The sequence below is a fragment of the Dromiciops gliroides genome, chromosome 3 (assembly GCF_019393635.1).
Source record: "Dromiciops gliroides isolate mDroGli1 chromosome 3, mDroGli1.pri, whole genome shotgun sequence".
NCBI classification, from domain to species: Eukaryota; Metazoa; Chordata; class Mammalia; order Microbiotheria; family Microbiotheriidae; genus Dromiciops; species Dromiciops gliroides.
The window spans coordinates 180,781,727-180,806,524 of record NC_057863.1 but is presented as its reverse complement, the minus strand read 5'-3'; the positions used below and the strand labels follow the sequence as shown (position 1 = coordinate 180,806,524).

Genomic DNA, 24,798 nt, shown 5'->3' with positions numbered 1-24,798 from the left:
CGGGGACCTGCGATCAGGTGGTGGGGAGCCCCATGGAGAAGCCGCGGAGGCGGTGCAGTTTGGCAGGGCTGCGGCGGGGAAGCTCTGACAAAGCTCCCGAGACTCATTTGGTCCTGCTGGTCCAGCTGCTGCTGCGTGGACTTTTTCACTTTCCTCGCTCTGAAGGCTACATCTCTGGCGCCCTGGGCCACCACTGAACCTTTGGAGCCCACTAAGTCACGTCCTGCCCCGCTTGACTGATTTTATCCTCTGCGCCCCACCCACCCGTGGACACGCGTGGGAGAGACAGGTGTAGCTCATCCTATCCTGATGCCTGCCTGCCCCCTGCGGGGCGGACAGCTGATTTGCTTGGGAGGCCCTAGGACTCGGCGTGGGGGGCGGTCTGGAGATCTAGCCGCAAGGCAGGGTGAGGTTTTGGCTCGGAGCTGGGTAGGAGTTGGTTCCCGGGAGAGCGCGTAACTCCCGAAGCCCGTCCGAAGGGCCGTTTCTGCGCCACTTTTTCATTGCTGCTCCCGTAGCCTTCGGGACCCAACGCATTTAGGAAGAGGGGAGGTGGTGACATCACGTCCAGAGATCGAGGGAGGGAGCTGGAAAACTCCCCCTTCCCCATCGCTCTTCCTTCCTAGCGTTCCCTGGCTACACCCGCTGTTCATCTGTGGATGAAGTTGGCTCGGCCCCTTCTTCCGCGTCTCCCCTGGAGGGTGGCTGCCCCGATGCCTCCTGCCAGCGGCAGGCCCACAGTACCCGGGACTTAGGGCTGCTGCGTTCCCTGCAGCCGCCACCACCGGACTCCATGCTCCTAGGAGCGTCTTGGTTGTGCGCTTCCAAAGCCGCTGCAGCCCAGAGCGAAGGAGAAGAGGAAAGGCAAGGCGAGAGGCGGCGGCGGCGAGCAGCGGCAGCAGCAGCAGCAGCGGCGGCGGGAGGAGGAGGAGAAGAGATGGACGAGTCCTCCTTGCTGGATTTGCTGGAGTGCTCGGTGTGCTTGGAACGTCTGGACACTACTGCCAAGGTGCTCCCGTGCCAACACACCTTCTGCCGCCGCTGTTTGGAGAGTATTGTCTGCTCTCGCCACGAGCTGCGCTGCCCCGAGTGTCGCATCCTGGTGGGCTGTGGGGTGGACGAACTGCCCGCCAACATCCTGCTCGTCAGGCTTCTGGACGGCATACGCCAGAGACCCCGGGGCAGCGGCGGGGGAGGTGGGAGCAGCAGCTGCAGCAGCAACGGGAATAGCCCCACAGCCCGGGGGCATGGTGCTACCCCAGCTGGAGGGGGTGGAAGCAATGCCCTGGGGTCCCCATCCTATCACCCAGCCGCTGCCGCCGCGGCCGCCACCATCTCCGGGGGCACCAGCGCCGCCGCCAGTCTGCGGGAGCTGGCTGCAGCGAGCAGGAGCGCCCTCCTGGGAAAGGTGGGTACCTACCGCCACCGAACAACGTAGTGCCTCGGGTTGGGAGGAGTAAAGAAGGACTCAAGAAACGCTAACCGCGTCTAGCGTGGGCCCTTTCACGTGTTCTCACACTACTCCTTCCCCGCCTCCCGCCACTTTACTCTCTGTAGTTTGCTTTTCCTGGGAGTTTTCTAAACATTTCTCTCTTCTACCCCCACGTCTTAACTCCTGGACCATGTCATTTATTAGCTTCTGAAATTTTTGCACCTGCGTTTTTTGCCCTCCCTCAGCCCCCCCAGGCCGGTTCTGCTGCCCTTCCACCCGCAACCACCTGTGCTTAGAAGTATCTCTGCAGGGACACAGACTGACAACCCACCTCTTCCCTGTGGCTCTTCTTTCACCTGTCCTCGATACTCCAGCATCCCACTTTCCCCGGTTTCTAGTTCTCTGTCCAGCTACATTCCCATTAATCTTGTGCACTCCCTTCCCCCCTCCCCCTTTCATGGGTTCTGTCAACACCTCAGCCCTTTGGGAATCACCCCCTCACTTCATATGCTCACTACTGTAACCTTCAGTAGGCAGATTAAACAAGTGCATTGTTCTTTTATATGGTGGGTGAATCAAGTTTTTCAGTACGTTTTTCGCCCCCCCCCCGGGGGGGGGGCTTTGCTTCAGCTGTTTGTCTTTAGTAGATGGAGAGAAAGTCACTGTCTGTGACAGTTGGTTTGGTTGAAACAAAGTAAATCAAAATCCTCTTTGGAAGGAAGGGAAAGAGTTAACCGTCAAGTGACCAAAGGAGCCCTTTTGGCTGAGTCCTTGACTGGTCTTGGCAGCATCTGTCAGGAAGCGATTGTCTTTTTCATAGCTCTTAGCAGGGCAAGGTTTGCATTCCCACATGGGTCGTTAGTCTGGGCTTGTGCGCTTTCAGTGCCTCTAGTTTTTAGCCAATGGGGCCATCTCTTTCAAGGCTTCTGTGATTTGGTTTCAAAATCTTTTAGATCCAGTGGTTGTTTAGCCTCATCCTTTTTAACACTGGCACCCCTTTGGGGGTCCTTCTGTGAAGGGCAAGATTGAGTCAAGCTGATTAAGTGAGAGAAACCTGTACAAGATATTTTAAATGGGGAGAATAACTCTATAATCCATTTTTAAGATAAAAAAGGCTCAACACCAAGAGGTTGGAGACATGGTATCATTTTACATATATAAACTAATTCTTCCCCTCTCCTCGGGAATTGATATGTAAAGAAGATTTTGATTTAAATAACTCGTAAACATGTTGTAACATTGTTGATGTGTTATGAAATCATAAAATACAATGAAATTACTGAAATAAGAAACCTTTACCCTTTCATTCCAATTGAATTGATGTATGGTGTTCAAAACAGCTGGCCACATTTTAGAGCATGTTTAGAAACGCCATTCTCTTCATACTGCCAATTATAGCTCTTTCTAGTAGACCTAGTTAAGAAATAGTTGCTTGGGACTATTGTCTGAAGCAGAATCAAGACAATGTTCAGTTTTGTACAAAATGATAAATTCAGCTCCAAACTCACTCCACATGGGCATAGAGCCATAGTGTATTAAGTTTAAGACTTTCCTCTTCCTTACTATTGTTTGACCTAATACTTAAATTACAATACTTAAAGGACTATTCTTGGAGAAAATAGGCATGCAGCTTGCTTCTCTAAGGAAGCACTTATCATTAAGCAGCATCTCCAAAATGACAAAACTTCTGGAAACACATTTTATTCCATTTTCAAGCCTTTTGGGACACTGAATCTGGAGCAGTTTTTTGTTGTTGTTGGGTTTTTTTAAGGAAAAAGATGCATCTTTTCCACTGTGATACTTTGGTAAATATTTACAGTGACTTTCCATGAATTCTCTTCTCATGGACAAAACTTTTCCTATATGGCCTCTGAACTATGGAAGGCCACTGCCATGGAGGTTCACATTGTGATTTTATGGTTTTGTATCCTTTAAGTTTCATTCTGGGTAACTTTCGAAGTTGTCAGTAGAGTCAGGATGATTGGAATGGGATTTTTATTAACTGGACTTGTAAGCTTTTTTATAAGGGCACACATAATTTAAATCTTGCATAGAACTTTTTGTAGTTCATAAAGTTATTTCCCATCTGTTCTCTCTTTAAGATTTTCAGAGCAAAATTATGAGATAGCCATGGCAGACATCATTCCCCTTTTACAGGGAAAATCAAGGCCTGGAAGTCAAATGACTTACTTAAGGTCAAGTAGTTAGTTAATAGAAGAGCTGGGATTACAGCCAGGTCTTCTGATCCTTTAGCTGAGTGCTGCTCTCTAATACATGGTTTTTACTTGTTAAATATGCTGACGTATTAAACAACAATAAAAAATACTCCATCACTCACCAGTTCTTTCTCCTCAGGCCCACTTCAGGTACCATAGCCGAATTCTATTGAAAGCTTGACTTTAGGATTAATTGCTCAGGAATTTATGTGGTATTTTCCCCATATCTAGATGTTAACAGACAAAAGGGGTAGGAATGGGGATGGGGGCAAGAGTTGATATTTTGTCCCTATTTGTCCAGAAGAATGATCTTCACAGTGAAAAGGATGAAACATACCTTTTAAACTTGGGGATGACATAAACTTGGGAGGATTGGCTCATTTGTTGACAGTTCCAGGATCTTCACAGTTTTCAAAGACCCATCCTGATAGCCTAATGTAACATGAATTTATTCTAAGTAAAGGCCAGTACCCAAAGTGGAAAAAGGCAAAGATAAGCAAGAAATAAGTGACTAAATAGCAATTCATATGAAAAAGAGGGAATTTGTTTTGACTATAAATTTGAATATAAAGAATGACCCCCCCCCCCTCCCAGGGGCAGCTAGATAGTGCCGTGGAGAAAGCAGCAGCCCTGGGTTCAGGAGGAACTGAGTTTAAATTTGCCCTCAGACACTTGACACTAGCTGTGTGACCATGGGCAAATCACTTAACCCTCACTGCCCTGCAAAAAAGAAAAATGAGTCCCCTCCGAAAAGTTACTATAATTTTAGACTATGTTAATAAAATACACCATTAAGATCAAGGTTATGACTTTCACTAGTCCTAGTCTGTATGGGTTAGATTACATCTGGTTAGCGAACCATATTTTAAGAGGGATATCAACCAATTGGAAGATAAGCAGTATGATAAGGGATATGGAAAAGATGCTGAATAAGAAACCAAAATGCAGGAACCATGTAAAAGATGGCTTGGATGGATCATGATAGCTATCTTCACATTCTTCAAGGGTTATTATGGGCAAGTGAGATTAGAATTTTTTGCATAATGCCAGAGGACAAAGCCTGGACTAATGGATGGAAATTATAAGGAGGTAGATTTTAGCTCAATACCAGGAAGAATTTTGCAATAATTAAAGCTGTGTAGCAGTGGAATTGGCTGTTGAGTGAGGTACTGAGTTCACAATCCTTGGAGATGTTTAAGTGGTAGCTAAATGGTCACTCACTGGGACACTGAATATAAAATTCATGTTTTGGTTAATGAGTTGGAAGGGACCATAAAGGTCACCTATTCTAACTCCAAGATTCTATGACTAACCTGTTTTACTAGTCAGAGTTTTATCCAAAATTTTAAAAATGTAAATAAACCTGTTTATTCAAAGCTTGAGTTTGGGTACTCAGCAATAACCTGTGGAATTATAGAAACACATTATCTTTGTTAGCTATGTCAATTTGTGTGCTGTGGGAAATCTGCAAACATAAAGGGTTATTATTTATTAAGCAGTCCTGTAAATTTGGCAGGTAAAGGGACTTGAGCTGGAAGTCACTTTTGCATTCGAATCAACAAATATTTGAGTACTTCCTATGTGTAAGGCCCTTTAAGCAGGCCTCCTTGTACTTTATTGTACATAAAATCACATGGAATCCTTGTGGCAAAACTAAATGGAGCCTCATGTTGTTGAACAGGCCCGTCATTGTGAGATTGAAAGCCATCCTAATAATTTGTTCCTTGATAATCTTCATATTGGTCTCAAAAGGATACTGTGGGTGGGGCAGCTAGGTGGAGTCAGAAGGACCTGAGTTAAAATCTGGCCTCTGACACTTAACACTTACTAGCTATGTGACCTTGGGCAAGTCACTTAACCCTCATTGCCCAACAAAAACAAACAAAAAAAGGATACTGTGGGTCCTAGATTAAGTGTCAATTCCAAACCATGGCTGGTTTTCTAATCAAAAGAGTCATCAGAGTGGGGAAATATTCACAGTTGAAATAGTATAATAAGCATAAACACTACTTTTTATGATGTCAAGCTGACTTTGCTCTAGTTATTTTATATATATATATGTGTGTATATATATATACACACACATGTGTATAATTATACAGATCTCACTGTAGATAAGAAATGTTATATTTCAAGTATGAGAGTTCTATTTAAATGGATCCATTTGAAAAAGCTAGATTCCTTCTCTGAACCTGGAAGGGAATCATCTCATTGTTTTGTCATCATGAACTAAAGCACAAATAGCTTAATTAAGATCTGAGTTGAGGGGGAGGATAATGGCTAGGAAGGCCCAACACAAATTTGCCATAGGAAGTCGGAATCCCTAATCTCAGAGGATTTCCAAGGCAAGTGATTCCATAGTCTTTGAAAATCCAATATTAGTTGCTTTGACCACCATGGGCAACAACATACTCAGTGTTAGCCCTGGGCATATTCCTTAACTTTTCTGGGCTCTTATTTCCTCCTACATAGCTAGGAGTAAGATTCTAGACCTAGGCAGAAATTAGTTTGGAATTTCCACAATCTCTTCAAGTTCAAAAGTTCTAGTATTTCACAACATAGATTTTTAGAAGGTATTGCTTGAAACCAGATTCCCCCCCTTTTTTGAGGCAATTGGGGTGAAGTGACTTGCCCAGGGTCACACAGCTAGTAAGCGTCAAGTGTCTGAGGCAAGATTTGAACTCAGGTCCCCCCGAATCCAGGGCTGGTGCTTTATCCACTGTGCCACCTAGCTGCCCCTGTAGAGTAATTTTTTTTAATATACAAAGCACCCCCTTTATACATCATGTTGGAAGCTTTTAGGTGAGCTCCAAAGCTTTGTAATATCTTATCTTGCTTTTGGATTCAAAGTCTGGCCATGATTAGTAATTTTGGATTAGTTTAGACTAAAGAGAATCCATATAGAGTACTTCCCTGGACCTGTTGCTTTCCCCTTTTTCTTATCTTTGAAATTGGCCCAAGGTTCTAGATCCCTATAAGGTTCATTAAAGTGAAAGAAGTCTAAACTAATTTGCTTAAGAAAAAAGCTAGAGAGAAAATAGTCCTGCCCAGGGTTGCTGATACAGTTGGTTGGCAAGCCCCCAGGACGAAACAAAATACTGCACCTTTAATCTGTATGAGACAATAAGTAGTCCACAAGGGCATAGAATTAGATTTTTTTCATGGTGTGATTGTGCAGAGTAGAATTATATGCTAATTGTTCTTACATTCTAGCTATTCACAGTAACCCTGCTGGCTTTGTGGAACATGATAAAATTGCGTCTAAATTATGCACTTACTTCAAAAGCATGTTATATCAATTCAATCTGTACTTTATCTTTTTCTGATAATATCATGATGGGGTGGGGGTGGAATGCAGTATTTGAAATAAAACATCAGTAAGATTTTGGTTGTGGGGGGAATTTTTTTTTTTCTGTAGTTTCTGTTGCCAACTAGAGGTCAGTTTTATCAGATTTTCTGTTGCTTGGAAGAACATCAGTTACTGAATTAGAAATGCTTGCTTGATGTTTATCCTATTGGAATTTTAATTAACCTTAAAAGAAAAGGCTAACAGGGAAGGTGTTGGTAGCAGAGTAGGCTTTAAAAATATATACATTCTCATGCCATGTTTGTGGAGCTTCCTTAACTGATCGAGTTTAGTCACAGTTGGAAAGAAAATTGTTGGCACAGTTTGAATTTTATACAGAAATGGTTGCTTTATCCTTTTGAGCAAAAATCTTATACCCTAATGTTTTCTGAATATTTAATAGTAGAATAGCCCTCTTAAGTAAGCTAAAACTAGTCCAAAAGAGAATTGTTTCAGTTAGTTCTTTCACTTAGCAGCTGATGCGGTGGTCATCTGTTTGAATAGGACATTTTAGTTTTGTCTAATGGATGTGTGTGTGTGTGTGTGTGTGTGTGTGTGTGAGCTCATATAAACACTTAGATGAAGTATAGCTAGATGTAAGAAAGTGGGGAAGAGGGATTATAGGAGAATAGAAATATTTGAAAAAAACGTGAAAGAGACTTAAATGACTTTTTTTTAACCAAAAGAGCATTAGAAGTAGGAAATGAACACTGTGTACATATCAGAATTCAAGTTCAAAATGCATTTTCAAAGTAACTCATACTTGCTCTCTTGCACCTCCTTTATGTAATAGAATAAGGAGAAGATTGGGTCCTTCTATATCACTAAAGATAAAAAGAATTATTAGAAAGGTGTTTATTCTTTGAAATTTTCTGGCCACACCCACTATATTGATATATGTGTATATCTCTGTTTTAAGAATTGTTATATTTACCTTTTAGGAATTTTGTGTCTCTGGTGAAAACTCATATTGGATTGGTTTAGCCCTGTGTATGAACAAGCAGCAATAGTGGGTTTTTATTATCTTTTTAAAAAATGTTGTTGTTTCTTCAGTATTTAAAAGACATTCACGATTTTTTTAAACCTAGATCATTTTATATTACATAAAGCTTGATAGGAGTTGTGTTGGAAATGAAGTATAAATTGTCTTTTTTGATATTTGAGTACTTTCAAAGAACCTGATGTTGATTCCATTACTTAGTGCTTGTGAGGCATGGAAGGAATGATATCAAACTCCCTTGTAGGTGTTCACAGCTTCTTTTGTGTGTGTGTGTGTGTATTCTTTTGTATATTATACATATTTGTATATTAATCTGATTTCACTTAAGGGTTTTCCCAAGGTATAGCCCCCCACATGCCATTTTTTAAGGAAACACAAGAATTTTAAGCAGCATGCACACAGAAACAATTAAATTCAAATATACGGAGAATCTCTTCTTCAGTATTCTAAGATCTGAGGAATGTCAACAACAATTCTTAGGATTTGTCATTTGGTATCTGTCTGAGTTGCAGGGAAGAAGCTTTATTGCTGTTCTCAAAAAAAAGGCAGGGTTCTGATAGAAAGCAAGCATGTTGATGTGGATGGAGGTGAAATGTTATGATCACAGACTGGATTAGCTATTGACAATTATTGCTTTTTCCTACTGAGACTAATGATCATTCTTGTGTGGCCACTCTTTCAAATATTCCTTTTTATTCAAAGAGTAGAATAATCATTGAACCAGATTATGGGAAGGTTGATGTTTTACACTTCTTATCTTGCTGGCACTTCAATTTGTGTTCAGTACTTATAGTGTCTTGAATTTATGTAGCACCTACCTTAAGTACAAAGTACATTCATATATGTTATTATATATGTTTTTAGTAGCTAGGAGCAGGTTGTTGCATTCACATTTTGTACATGGAGACATTAGAGTTTAAATCACTTGCATCAAGTCACTATTGTCATTGGGAGACCCAGGGTTAGAATTCAGGCTTTTGGGTTCTTAGTTTATTTTTTCATCCACTGCATAATATTGCTTGGAAAAAAACTTTTAGCTTCTCAATGTTGATTTAGGAATTAAAATTATTTCATATTAATCTTTACTTTGAGATCCTCAGAGAGATTACCGAATGATGACTGGTTATTAAATCTTTGGAAAGAAGAACTTTGGTTCACACAAAAAATTCATGTGCTCCTCAGGTTCCATTGGCTGTGCATGTCCAGATGCATAAGCACTGGAACACTTCAGCACAATGGACAGTAGCAGTAATTTGTAGAATGAAAGATGGCCCAAGGAGTATTGGACATGTGTCATGATATCTCTATACCTAACTTCTTTGTATAGTTCTCATACACATCCCATGTTTACAATGGTTTTAAAGTTAGTTTTGACTTTGGCTAAAGTTGGCACATATTATTTTTACAACTTACCTAGATATTTGATTTTGGTACAGTGGAAAGAACACTGAAGTTGAAATCAGAGGATATTAATTCAAATCTTGATTCCACTACTTACTGTGTGACTTCAAGAAAGCCACTTCATTTTTCTGGGTGACAGTTTCCTCCATCTGTACATTAAGCAGATTTGAATAGATGACTTAGAAGGTTCCTCCCTGCTCTAAAAATGCTGTGATCCTACTCTTTTGTATTCTTAGAGATCACACTCCAAGATCTTTCTAAATCTCTAATGTTTAAAACAAACAGTCACACACTGTGAATGTACACTGAAATATGAAAGCAAACTGTCAAGCTAAAATTTCAGTTCAGCTGCTTTCTCATATGATTCTTGGTCTCTGTGGCTCATATATTAGTAATGCCAACTTTAATGGTTGGTTTGGACACTGAGCTTAATTTGCCTTTCCACTTGAATGTGTTTTCAATTCCAATAATACTTAATAATATATGACTTAAGTAGGCATATGATTATCTATTCTGGAACTTACTGGATGAGTGACCTTTTACAAGTCACTTAATCTCTTTAAGCCTGAGTTTCCTCATCTGTAAAAAGTGGACATTGATTGTAATATTTGCCCTGTAGGGTTGTTGTGATGATCCAATAAAATAATATAAAGTGATTTATAAACCTATAAGCCTTACATAAATACCTTTTGGAACGTGTAGTAATGTTTTCTTTGTAGCTTATTTTATGTTGCTATTCTTTATGTAGCCAAGAACACAAATAGGAAAATTACATAAGCATTTTTGGTGTTCTCTTAGAGCTCAGTTAATTACTTCTTTTCAAACTCCATGATATCATTAAAAGAAGCTATAATATATTCTTGGATTCAATTAAATTTGGGATTCCATTATTGATGCTGTAAGATATAGATGCCAAACATAAATTTACAAGAACATAAGTTTGTTCCATATTGCTTTAAATCTACTAACCAAGCAAGTATTTTGTGGGGAATGTTTATACTACCTAAAATATTGTTTTGGTGGTCTTGGATAGACATAAACCAGAATCTCTGAAAACATAGTAAGGAAACCTAATAAATTACATCAGAAGTGTAATATACTACTTTGGCATTTATATGGTGCCATTTTCCTCAGAGACCAAACTGTCACTCTTAAAACTTCTGTTACAAAATTTCCCTTCTTTCCTCAAGCCTCCCATTGAATTCCTCCCTCCTCTCTCTCTTTCTCAATTGCAGGTCTTACTTAATAATTTATTAATAAAACTGCAACCATTTGTTGGGGGCTTCCTTTTCTTCTCATCTTGCAATTCTTTGACACATCATCCTACACTATTATATCCTTTAGGTGTGAAGACATGGCCTTTTTCCTGATTGAAGCCACTCCTCCAGATTTGGTCATCACACCCCTTATTCCTTTTTTCTCCAGTAGATTGCCCTACTATCATCTCCTTTTTCTAATTTTCATTCTCTCCCTATCCATTGGTTCCTTTCTTGCTGCCTACAAACATACCAGTGTCCCTTGTCTATAAAAAACACCACTAGATCCTACCATACTTAGCTACCCTTTATTAGCCAAACTTTTTGAGAAAGTCATTTACTTTATATACTATCATCTCCTCTCTTCTCACAATCTCCTAAATCCTCTGCAGTCTGGATTATGATATCCTCACTCAAGTAAAACTATTCCCTCTAAAGATATCAATGATCCATTAATTGTCAAACTGGGGATGGCCTTTGCTCAGTCATCATCCTTCTTGACCTCTCTGCCATATTTGACAATGTTGACCAGTTTTTCCTCCAGGATATTTTCTACTCTCTGGGTTCCTCATGACTTTCTTCTGATTCTCTTACTTGTCTGACTATTCCTTCTCAGTCATCTTGGTTGGAATGTCCTCCATGTTATGACCACTCCCTAGAGTCATGACCCCAAGATTCTTTTAATTAGTGTCATCAATTCTCATGGATACAGTTATAATCTCCATGCAGATGACTCCCAGATCTATATATCTAGCCCTATACTGTCTCTTAAGTTGTAGCTTTGCATCATTATTTGAGTAGTAGACCTTTCAGATTGGGTGTCTTGTAAGCATCTCAACTCAACATATCCAAAACAGAACTCCTATCTTACTTTTTTCTGCTAAGCTACCCCTATTCTGTACTTCCTAATTACTACCAAAGGCAACACCTTCCTTTTGGTAACAGTAATTCCCAACTTTTGTGTCATTCTTGGTTCCTCCTTCCCACTCACCTCACATATCCAAACCAATACCAAATCTTGCTGATATCTCTCACATCTTTCCCTTTCTATTCATATGCCATCACCCTAGTTGAGACATTCATTGTTTCTCACTTAGACTATTGCAACAGCCTCCTCGTTGATCTCCCTGCCACAAGTCTCTCCCCACTCCAATCCATCCTCTACACAACTGCCAAAGTGATTTTCCTAGACTTACATGAACTAATTCTGAGTAAATTGAGCAGAACCAGAACATTGTACACAGTAAGAGCAACATTGTGTGATGGTCAACTGTGATATACTTAGCTCTTCTCAGCAATACAATGATCCAAGACAATGCCAAAACACTCATGATGGAAAATGCTCTCCACATCCAGAAAAAGAATTATGGAGTCTGAATGCAGATTGATGCACACCTTTTTTGTTTTTTCTTCTTCCTTGTGGTTTTTCCCATTTGTTCTGATTCTTCTCTCACAACACAATTAATGTGGAAATATGTTTAACATGATTGTAATGTATAACCTATATCAGATTGCTTGCTGGCATGGGCGGGGAGGAAGAGGGAGGGGAAAAATTTGGAACTCAAAATCTTACAAAAATGAATGTTGAAAACTTTCTTCACATGTAATTGGAAAAAATTAAATTACCATTGAAAATAACAACAACAACAAAGGTGCTTTTCCTAAAACACAGTTGTAATCATGTCACACTAGTTCCTCCCAGCTTCTCCTTTCCCCCAGAACTCAATAAATTACATTGGCTCCCTATTACATGAGAATCAAATACAAATATGAACTCCTTCTTAAGGTATTTACAACCTATCCTTTTCCTACTTTTCACATTAATCCCATTCACATACTTTATGGTCCAGCTATGGTCCAGGGAACTTGCTGTTCTCTATACATGATGCCTCATCTCTTATTTCTGTTCCTGTGCAGGGCATTGACTGCCCTCCATGACTGGAATCAGTTTCATTTTCACCTCCTTGTCTTAAATTCATTGGTTTCCCTTGAAATTCAGCTCAAGCTCTCCCTTCTACATTAGCCTGGCTTAATTTTCTCTTTAGTTTCTAGGGACCATCTTCCCTAGAGTACCTTGTATTCATTTTGTATATATTCTAGGTATACTTATTTATGTGCATGTTAGAATATAAGCTCCTTGAGGGCAAGGACTGTTTTGTTTTTGTCTTTGTATCCTTGGCAGTTAGCACATTCTCTGGCACATAGTCGATGATTAATAAGTGCCTCAAGGTAAACTACTCTGAGATTGCTGTCGGTAAAAATTTTTACCAGAATACTGACTAGTAGATCAAAAGGGTGTTTCACAAGTTTACATTTGCATTCCCAGGTTGGTCGAAACTAAGAATTGTTCTGTGACTAAAAATCCATGCAGTTTATTGACCATAGATGGTTTCTCATAAAATATTAAAACTGTTGATGCCTTTCCCAAATAATAAGGCCCAGGTGGTAAGACCTTAGTCAATAGGATATTTTCTCTTTAAACCCAAGACTACTTGTTGTTTTTTTTTTCATTTCCCAGTTCAATTAAATATCAAATTAAAAAACAAAAACAAAAAAACAAAACTTGTGAGTTGATATAAGCAGTAGTACTTCTATCACTGATATCAGTGGGTGTTCAGACATTCACTCCATATTTCAATGTCCTTTGTGCTTAGATTTTTGCTTAGACAGCCTTTATGTAGTCACGTTCTTTTCCCAATCTTCAGCAATTTCTTACCTTTTGATTTAGGAGTTGTCTGAATTTTCTTTTCTTCTTTCCAAGGAATTGTACATGATCCTTACATGGTCACTGTGAAGGCTGTTAATATTAATTGCAACTCATTACCTTTATATCCCCAACTAGGCATTGCGTCATTTCTTTTTGATATTTTCTATTGGTCTTAAGCTGTGTAGTATCTAGAGAAGTTCTATTACTTACTTAGCAGATCCCAGGACTTATGACAACTTTCTCACTGTAATTAAGGTGTTAAAGGGAAAGAAGAAGTCCTTTGTGCATAAAGGAAGAAGAGGAGACTACATGTACAATGGACAGAGCAAGGATCTTAAAGTGCTCCCCCCCCCCCTCAGGGTCACACAGCTAGTAAGTGTCAAGTGTCTGAATCTGGATTTGAACTCGGGTCCTTTTGAATCCAGGGCTGGTGCTTTATCCCCTGTGCCACTTAGCTGCCCCCTTAAAGTCTAAAGAGGACCTGAATTCAAATTTTGTCTCAGACACTTGTTAGCTGTGTGATCACCTGGACAGGTCATTTAACCTCCATCTGCTTCAGTTTTCTCATTTATAAAATAGAACTTACCATTTAGGGATGTTATGAGGATAAAAGGAGACAGTACTTGTAGAGCACTTTGCAAACCTTAAAGCATTATATAAATATTTATGATAATTATGATAATGATAATAATTGTAATATTATCTAATAATACTGTGATGATAATAATGATCAGTATCACCCTACTTTTTTTCATTATTCTCTAGTCTAATCAGATATAGATCCCAGTGGAATGAAAAATACCTTGGTCACCACTGATTAAGTATGCTTTGCCTGTAGAGCAGCTAGAAGAAAAGGGGTTTTATAAATACATAATAAATTTACTTAAGAACTCCTCCTTAGTGAATGATAGAACAGGGCAGCTTTCCAAATAAGTGATGGGGAGGTAGAGCTATCCACACTGAAGTATAGACTTCCTGTAGAAAAGGAATTCTTAATGCCTAGCTGTGTGACTGTGGGCAAGTGATTTAACATCTCCCACCCTCAGTGTCCTCATCTGCAAAATATGGATGATGATATGTATGGTGCTTATCTTTCCTCTCAGATGAGATGATGGTAACATCGGAGTGCTGTGTACATGATGAGGATGATCTTCATGATTTACAGCATTAGCAGTAGACCAGGGATCAATGTTTATCTCCTTGGTACCAGCTCACCAATGAAAATTCATCCTTCACAACAAAAGCAACCTCACAACCCATCCAAACTGGCATCTTTCAGCTCCTTCAGTTGCCTCTGTTCTGCTCCGTGTCTGTATCCGTTTTTGTTTCTCCAAGCTGTTCCCAGTGCTCTTTCTTCAGTATTCCCTTCTGTGGGCTGTGTGTTTTCTTGACAATTGCTGGTTTGTTGGCCCTTCGAGGTTTTGATCAGCTGGCTTTGTGTTTCACAACAGCCACAGTTAGTCATCATCTCTGTCCTACTTCCCAGTGGTCTTAGTTTAGGGATGGAAGGCGTTCGAATTTATTATGCATATACATGCTTAATAAAACAACAACATCAGTCCTGGGGTTGGGGGTGGCGGGAACCTCTATTGAAAAAACTCTGGATATCATTTACCTTTAGAAATAGTTTCTAGGTGGTCTACAGATAGTCAGGTTGCTGGCTACCTTTTTGGTAGATCTCTTTATGTAGCCTATAGATTTGAGGGGCAAGCTCATTGGTTTTCAAATGAAGTCAGGAATTTAGGTAAGTACTTTAATTCAGAGTCCCATGCTTTATAGATTCACCCCCTTTAAAAGTTCCCACTGTGTCTCTCAAACCTGAATAGTTTTGATGGAAAAAATAATTGATGCCCCTGATTCTTGCTTTATCTCCCAGTCCCTTCTCCATCACTTAGGACCCAGCATCTAGTGAGTGACTCTTCTCTTTCTGTTCTAAGGACTCTAGCATCTGGCAATGCCTTCCTGATTCTAGCACTGGGAGCTGACACATATGAGCCCTCTCTCTTTAAGGTAAATTTAGCAACTGAAAGGAGGCTTTTAAATGAGATGCTCATTAGTGGATTAGGCCCATCATCAAGACATTTTGGGTTTAGAACTGCAGATTTGGTTACATCTGAATGGTGTTTTAATTTAGCATTGATCCAAAAGCCTGGTTAGTGAACACCTGACTTGTCTCCCTGAAGTTTTCCTGTCTGAGTTTTGCTTGGTTTGCCTAGTAAATAATTGAGGCTTGTGCTCTGAATATTCACTTGTGTGTATATGTGGATCAGTTCAATAAATCAGAAAAGGTTGCTTATCAAGGCATACTGGAGTTGAAGGATCTTCTAGGTAGTTGATCAGCAAAATGGAAGCTGTAATATTGACAGAGAAAAAATTTTTGGTAATATTAGATACCAAAAATTTCTGGCTGGGTGTGTGAACTTTCTGCTCATAGCACAGGTAATAAATATCTTCCCACTCCCTCAGGTTCTCAATGTAGGTGTTCTGTCTGTGCCATCCCCTCCCCACCCCCATTTGTTGCCAAGGCTTGTCAATTTCCCTGTTATATCTCTGGAATACTGCCCCACCCCACCCCCACTTCTGATGTTGCCCCTGCTCTGGTGCAAACCCTCATCATCCTTTATCTGGAATATTACAATAGACTCCTGGTAGTTTTGCCTAGCGTCTCTCCCCACTCCAAACCATCTTCCATTTAGCTAACAAGGGGATTTTCCTAAAGTGAAAATTCAACCAAGTCGCCCTCCATTTAATAAGTTCTAGAGGTTCCCTACTGTCTCCAGGATCAAATGCCAAATTGTGTTCAAAGCCCTTCATAACCCCCTCCTACTTTTCCGTTCTTCTTTACACCTTACTCCCCACTCTGTACTCTTCCATGGCCTCCTGCTTGGTCCACAAACAAGACACTCCATCTCTTAGCTCTGGACATTTTTCCTGGCTGTTCCCCATCCCTGGAATGTTCTCCTCCCTCATCTCTACCTACTGGGTTCCTTTAAGTCCTAACTAAAATCCCATCCACCTGTGGCTTTTCCCAACCCTTCTTGGATTGTTTGTACATATTTATTTGAGGTCTCCCCCATTAGATTGTAAACTCCTTGAGGGCAGGGACTATCTTTTGCCATTTTTTTTTTGTTTCCCTAGTGCTTAGCACAGTGACTGGTACATGTTTGGTCATTTCAGTCGTGTCAGACCCTTTGTGACCTCATTTTGGGGTTTTCTTGGCAAAGATACTGAGTTGTTTGCCTTTTCCTTCTCTAGCTCATTTTTACAGATGAGGAATTGAAGTAAACAGGGTTAAGTGACATGTCCAGGGTTGTACAGCAAAAGTATCTAAGGTCGGATTGGAACTCGAAGATGAGTCTTCCTGATTTCAAGTCCAGTGCTCTATCCACTGTGCCACCTATTGTACCAAAGCAGCCTCATGCTTTAATTAACGAATTTAATTAATGGCGATTAATGGATGTTTATTGACTGACTGAGTGAGTGAATGAATGAATAAAGCATTTATAAGTGCTTACTATGTGCAAAGCACTGTTCTAAGCACTAGGAGTATGAATAGAAAAATCAGATAGTTTGAGGAATTTGTAATACTCAAGAGAGTTATGGGCTGAAAACATAAGTAGGTTTTAGAAGGTTTTGATTAATATCTACTAGATCTCTGACAGGTCATTGGAAAGAAGTATGTTGTCATAGAACGAGCATTGGAACCAGAAGATCTGGGTTACATCCTGGCTCTAACCCTTAAAAATTAGCTGCAACTTCGGGGGAGGCGGCTTATGGTCCAACGGAGATGAAATCTGCACCATATTTCATGGGGTTATTGTGAAGAAAGCAGTTTGTGATCAATTGCCAAGCATTTGTTGCCTAACACCTACTATGTGCCAGACACTGTGTAAAGTGCTGGGGACACAAAGAAAAAAGCAAAACAAACATTCCCTCACCCAAAGGATCTTACATTCTATTGCAGGAAACAAATATCGTGTATAGATACAAATGAAAGAGGAAGTCATTAGGAAGAGCCCATCTGGATGAGGAAAGGCTATGTGTAGGAGGGAGCTTGGGCTATGTCTTGAAGGAAATGAGGGGTTTTATGGAGCAGATGTGAGAAAGAAGGGCATTGCAGGCAAAGGAGTGTCCTATGTTGGGGAAATAGGAACTGGTGGTTTCTTGAGATGGAGTCTTAGCCTTATGAAGAATAACCATGTCCAGAATGACAAAAAGGCAACTATGACATAGTGGGTCGAGTGCTCTACTTGTAGTGAGAAAACATGAATTCAAATAAAGAATGCCAACTTTTTCAGATTTAATAGCTGATGGCTGTGGGCAAATCATGCAACCATCTCTGAGCACCAGTCTCATCTGTAAAAGGGAAATGGTAATGGCACCTTCCTCACAGCATTGCTTTGAGAATCAAATGAGATGAACCCTAAGGTTTGTATAAATGTGATCTTTTATTAACATGTCCTCTGATGCTATTAGGATACCATCAAACCCCATTGAAAAATTACCATTAGGATGTAAGCTCTCAGTGGTCATTAGACTTTCCTTTTTGTCTTTGCTTAGCACAGTGCCTAGTAGACCTCCATCTCTAGGGACTTAATACGTGTTTATTGATCCTCCTTTATTACATACCTATCTATTTAGCTTATTCATGACTTCTCCTTCTCTCCTTTTTTTTCATCTTTGCTACAGTCTCCCCTGCATGTAGCCATACCACAGGTAGAGGAGGAAATGGATTGTTTTACACCTGAAGAATGGACCACTGAAAACCTTTCTCTGTTCATAGCCATGAAGGCTACAGAGTTGGTGTTGATGCAGTAGGGGACAGGAAGGTTAAAGGAGAAATTGGTGTTATCTGAAGACCTTTAAAAAATGAAACAGCAAGCATTTATTTGCTAACTACCAAATTCCCTTGGTAGAGTTTTGTTGCTTAGACTTTCTTCTCCTAATGGTCTTGGAGGGAATTGAAGGGGAAAGTCTTCTCTTGTTTATGGGAGAGAATTATAAAAGCAACCTATCCAAATATGAACAGTCCTGCCCTCATTTCTTTCCCTCAGAGATTTTTGTTTTATGAACACCATTATACACTTCCAATTTGATCATGTAATGCTGCATAAAAGAGGCTGTGTGGCAGTGTGGTGTCAGGTCAACAAGGGTATTTATTAAGCACCTACTATGTGCCAGAGAGTGTTTTAATGAATAGAAGCCTAAGGAAAGGCAAAACCAACAACAAATGTACTGTAATTGGACCCAGACCACCTGAGATCAAATCCTAGCTCTTCTGAGGAATACTAGTGTATATGAATGGGCTTTGGCAAGTCTTCACCTTTCTGCTTCTCTTTCATCAGTTGTGAAATGAGGGAGTTGGGTTTGTTTGTCATTAAGGTTTCTTTTTAGCCATAAACTCTATTAAAATTCTGCATTATTGTTTAAATAATTGGGTCTGTGACAGCTTTTATGTTGTGAGGGAATGGCTTCTACCAACAATGTTAACATTACTTGTGCCAAGCAAAGCTGTTGTTACTGAATAGTAAATTTATTGCACTGTTTGTGCCATATTGTGGCCCAAAAGATATATATATATATATATATATATATATATATATATATATATATATATATATATCCATCTGCTGCCTGGTCAACAGATTTGGTGATAAGTCAACACTTCAGTGAATTATTTTGGAGTACTAAACATAGTATTGTATATGGTCCAAAGGAAAAATGCCTATAAATGATGCAGGATGGATAGTTGGAATGAATCATGATCAGTCCTAGTTTTGTTTGGTTTTTCAAAGCAAAAAACCTAAACAACATGAAAGTAGTTACTGCCAATCAAGGGCTATTTTAAATTCTGTCTTATTTGTAAGTCCAGTGACAGGGTAATTTAGTCATTCTTTGGATTGTGAATTTAAGAAAGGGAGGAAAGAGGAAGGGAAGAATAGTAAAGTCAAGAGAGGTCTAGAAACTGAGAGACAGGGAAAGAGGTCAAGAGACAGAGAGAGTTCTAGAGGGGGGCGGGGTATCTAGAGACAGAGAGTTCTAGAGGCACAGAGTGTGGCCTAGAGAAACAAACAGGTTGGACAGATGGAGAGAGGCCTGGAGAGGGAGAGAGATGATAGAGACAGAAAGAAACTTGTACTGAGAGAAAGAGAGAGAGAGACAGAGAGGGGTACTGCTGGAGACAGAAGAGTGACATACTGGTTATTTAAAACCTATAGTTGTAATAGGGATGGGATATCACTCACCTAGTCAGATTCATCTTTCACTAAACATAAATGGCATTTCTTGCTCTTAGATATCAATATGCTCATATATTATTAACTAGCCTGGCAATTTTCCCTTTTGCATGAAGGTTTGGGAGAATAACTGACAAATGGACATTAATGTTAGCATTCACACTATTTTTCAAAAGCAAAAATGGCAAACTTGTTTAGACTGCTGGGCAAGGTTTGTGTATGGTGGTGGGGGATGGGAATGGGGAAAGAATGACCCGTGCTATTAAATCACTAAGCTAGAAAGGGAACTTGGCAGGTCTGATGGTTGAGTCTGTAACGATTAGAATGACGCCACCTGCTGGAGACTTATTGTAGCAAAGCTCCGCCATGAGGAGAATGCGTCTGAAGGCAAGACATGCAGTTCTTTGGCATCAGGAAGTGACGTTTGCCTGTGGGAGGAAGAGGGGGCGAGGCTGGCACTCTCGGGCTCTCTTTCCTCAGGATTCAGGTGGAGAAGGGAGCTAGAAATGCGCTCCCCCTTTAATAGATAAATGAATCTAGGCCTTTCTCTTTCTCTTCACCAAATTCTTATTTTCCTTAATAAATGCTGAAAAGTCTAACAGTTGCTAAAGCTTATAATTTATTGGCGACCACTCGTTAGATATTTTAGACAGACTAGCTAGAATTTTAGCCCCTTACAAGTCCCTTGGATAGTTAAACCAGTTGTGAGAGAGAGGGATAAATTCTGTTTCTAAAGGACTTATCGGACTGAGATTCCGTGATCTTACATTATGTCCTGGTCTTTTCAAGTCTTTGCCCTTTCATGAAAGAAGTTTGTTAGAGCAAAAGAAAACTTTCTCCCTGTGATTTAAACCTTGTTTGGGCCTAGGAGGTGGAGAAAGGGCTAGGATCCTTTTAATCATGACCAGTCCTTTTTTAGGAAAAAAAAAAATGGTTTCTAGTCATCTATTAAATTAATGTCACCTACTAATTTATGACCAAAGAGAGGTTAACTTTCAAAATCTTCAAGTAAATCACTGGCATGGCAATATGTACAGAGAGGATATGCTGTAGCTCGAATTTCACACTAGCACCTGCACACACCAACAGGTATCCCTTGATGAATGAAAGCTAAGTAATTGATGACTGTGGGGAATATTACTGTTGACTGGTTCCATTTTGGTGAGTAATAGGCCCCATTAGATCATAGCAAAATGCTCAATTATGTATAATTGAAGATGCCATTAGTCAGAAACCACAGCGTTAAAAAATGCTAAAAGGATGGTTTTCTAGTGTGGAAAGGTGCACTTGTAATTTACAAACCAAAAAAAATTTTTAAAGGCTGTTTGAACCAAATGATTACAAAGGCCTGGATTAAAGGCATAACCTGAATGTGACAGCTGTTGCCCTTTCAGTCTCAGACAATTTCAGTGCTATCCGCCACTATGGCATTTACTCATCTTAAAGTAAATTGGTGGGCTGCGAATGGTTTTCGGTTGGTTATTTGATCAAAAGAGAAGTTTAGACCTCTGGAGGACCATTGGCAGCCGGGCTGCTGGCTAGAAGGAGAAGAAGCACCCTCTTAGGCGTGCCTCTCTTCTGATGCCAACTGAATGTGGTGCTGGAGGGACATGGGAGTGCACTTCTTCTTGGATTTGGATTGAGATCACAGACAAGCAGTTCTACAACATTTACTGGTCATGCTTTAGGACAGAACTGGACCCCTGGCAGGGCTCGCTCCCACTTCGGTCTTTCAGCACTAAACCATTAGCTTCCAAGTCTTTTGGCATCAATTCCTTAAGTCCTTCCCGAGTCACTCCACTCCTTATAATCAAGAGTCAAGTGCCTAGAGGAAATAACTTAAAGCTATTAATAACATTGCTATTAATACTCATTCTGACAATCATTTGCACTAATAAACTCACGTCCATCATGAAGGTTCCCACAAAATTTCATAAATCACATATGAATGAACAGTTTCCCAGGAGGCTCTGAGTCTCTTCTGGAGGGAGAGGACAGTAGCCAGTTGGAGGACGGGATGGACTGCAAAGCAAGGGGAGGAAAGCATGCTCCCCACAGTCTCAGGGAATGAATGACTTCCTTACTTAGTGGCAAATATTCCCATTCAAGTTTTTAATACTTTTTTTTTGTCCTAGGATTCAAAGCAGTCAGTGTAAAGGAGGTTACTAGGCAGATCTGAAATATCTTTTGAGGATCAAATGGTAACTTATCATTTTATTACAACAACTTTCTAGAAAATTAATACATAGGAGCTCTTCTCTGAAGATGAGTGTGCCCTCCTTTCTCTCCCTCCCTTTAGTACCCTTGTCCAATAGAATGTAAGCTCCTCTAGGGAAGGGCCAGTTTTTACTCTGCCCTCAGCACCTAGGATTGTGCCTTGAATATGGTAGGTGCTTAATAAATGTGGGTTGAATTAAATTGGCTTGTTGTTTAAAAACTAAACTAAACTTAACACTATAATTTTAGTGGTGAGGTCTGACCCTGATTAAGAGAGAAGAAAATGCATCTTCTTTTTCTTTTTGCAGAAGTGGGGGCTATGACATATACTGTCAGTCTTGGCTGATGTGTTGGTTAGTTTTGCTTGACTGATTTTTTTCTTTTCTTTTTTTGTTACAAGGGGTGACTCTTCAGGGTGGATGGAAGGGATATGTTTAGAAATGCAGATGATGGAAAAACAAAAGATAGCAATAAAAATTTCATTTGTCATGTCTCTAACTATCCATCCCATTTTTCTATGAACATAGTTGTTTTGCATGTTATCTCCCCCATCAGAATATGAGCTTCTTTCTCTTTCTTTGTATTTCCTATGCCTGGGAAGGAGGAGAAGGAACAAAAATTTATTAATCACCTGTTGTGTGCTAGGCACTATGCTAAATGCCTTACAAATACTACCTCATTTGACTCTCACAACAACCCTGTGAGGTAGGTGCTATTATTATCCTTATTTTCCTGTTAAGGAAACTGAGGGAATACAGAGGGTAAGTGACTTAACCAAGGTCATACAACCATTACCCGTCCAAGACTGGATTTGAACTCAGGTCTTCCTGACTGCAGGCCTGGTCCATTTAATAAATGTGTTGGTTGAATGAAAAAAGAAGTTTGTTTTTAAAGGACAACATTACTCAGATGGTATTTGGCCTTCAATGCTAGAAAGGGGGAGAAAAAGGACAGCGGCTGTCAACAGTTATAGGAAAGAAGTAGGTACTGGTCTGGTGGTAGGTAGGGAGAGTCTTTACCTCTTTGGGGTGTTACCTAAGTAATTTTTACTCTTTTTTTTTCTTTTGTCACCTTGGAGCCTAAAGAAATGAGGAATTATGAAGATAAGATTCAATAGCTAGTTGTCAGAGCTGTCCAGAAAGAAAATGTGTAGGAGCTAATCCTCGTGAGGAATAGTGTTCCATCCTTGGAGCTGACAGGAAAGGGCAGGGAATCAATTCTTCTTTCAGTTGAGAGGTTCTACAATAGTATCTACTGGTACCATATGTTGAAACATTCAGTGCCTTAGATTAGAGGTGTTAAACACCTCATGTGGGCTCCGTGTGGCCCACAATACTCCCGAGTGTGGCCTGGTCTGGATTAAAATGTAATTGGGAAATTTCTAACAATATATAAAAATACAACAAAACATAAAAGAATATTAGGTCTTAAAACTAAGTCAGTATGCAGCCTGAGGTGAACTTTATATATGGATTAGAAGCCTCCTTTTCTATTTGAGTTTGACACCATTGCCTCAGGTAACTGCTAAGATTGGTTGCATTTTCCCTTTGTGGTCTTCCTTTCTCATGTTATGGATGTTGTTTTACATTTATATAGTATCATGGTTATACTGCAGTGATTCACAAACTTTCTGGTCTCAGGAGCCCTTTAAATTCTTAAAGTATTGTTGCTGTTCAGTCATTTCAGTTGTGCTAACTCTTTATGACCCCATTTGGGTTTTTTTTTTTGCAAAGATACTGGAGTGGTGTGCTATTTCCTTCTCCAGCTCATTTTACAGATGAGGAAACTGAGGCAAACAGTTAAGTGACTTCACCAGGGCCACACAGCTAGCGAGTGTCTGAGGTCAAATTTGAACTTGGGAAGAAGAGTCTTCCTGACTCCTGGCTCAGCACTCTATTTACTATACCACCCAAAAGTTCTATATAAATGCTATTTTTATCATCATCATGGGATGAGACAATCCCTACTTTCAGTGAGCTTACATGATAAGAATTTGAACTTCAGGTCATTGTGATCACACTGCCTCCTATTCAATAAGAAGGCTGTTTGTTATGTATGGCCTTCTATGACTTAGTGGATCTATGGAACATGTTTACTAACACAGGAAAACCTAATGTCAGTGACTTATTGATCCAGGGTCTTCTATTGATGGATCCCCCCCCCCTCAATTTACAACACTGACTTCTCCACATCTGGAACTGATTACTCACACAAAATTGACTCCTGAGAGGCTCAGTAGGATTGTAGACTGGGGGAACTGGTAGCAGATTGGGGGTAAATTGCTTATTGACTAAGTATAAAACAACCAGCAAAGAGAGCCAGTGTACCTCCCAGTAGGGGCTTTTATCTTTATGCACAAAACTAGGTAAATGACTAGGTCTGTGCTGATCAAGCAGTCATGGGGTCTAGATTTTATGTATTTCTGCAGAGATATTAATTTCTTTCACAGAAATATTTACCAAAACTCCTCTATAAATTATTAGGAAAATAATCACTTTCAAATATATCTCTTGAAGTTGGGTTTTTTTTTTGGTGGAGGGATTATATGATTTTATACCCTCCCTAATGGATCAGATCACTTCAGATGCCATGATAGAAATAGCTCTTAATAATAAAACAGTTTCTCTAATTGACAATAAGGAATTTGTAAGTGAGTGATGTATTTTAAGTAGGTTTATCATTCTCACAGTTTGGTGAAACTTCCAAATTGTCATTATAATAGTGAACACCTATAAGCCCATGCAGGAATTCTGTTCTGAGCTGAATATAGGATAGCCCTGGGGAATTATAAGAAGATACAGAAAATTTTATCTAAAACCCAGAACAAACATGATCAGATTTCTGAAAAGATATTAGAAAAAAAAGATCTTACCCCCTTGGACTGGCTCCTCATCAGCGCACTATTTTCAGTGATCTTGGTGTTCCTGGTTATATTTTTTCCCTAATCATTTTTTGGGGAATGGCAAAAATAAAATTTGTATTGCATC

At 39.9% G+C, this 24,798-nt stretch overlaps 1 protein-coding gene across 3 annotated transcripts in view; it reads left to right on the top strand.

The window, feature by feature from the left end:
* Window positions 1–675: 675 nt before the first annotated feature.
* The window catches only part of SH3RF3 (SH3 domain containing ring finger 3), a 570,619-nt gene continuing 546,496 nt past the window's right edge, over window positions 676–24,798 (top strand). For all 3 annotated transcript variants that reach the window (XM_043997997.1, XM_043997998.1, XM_043997996.1), the window contains exon 1: window positions 676–1,408. In XM_043997997.1, coding sequence (XP_043853932.1) covers window positions 794–1,408 — 615 coding nt within the window. In that variant the 5' untranslated portion in view covers window positions 676–793. The remainder of the gene's footprint in view (window positions 1,409–24,798) is intronic.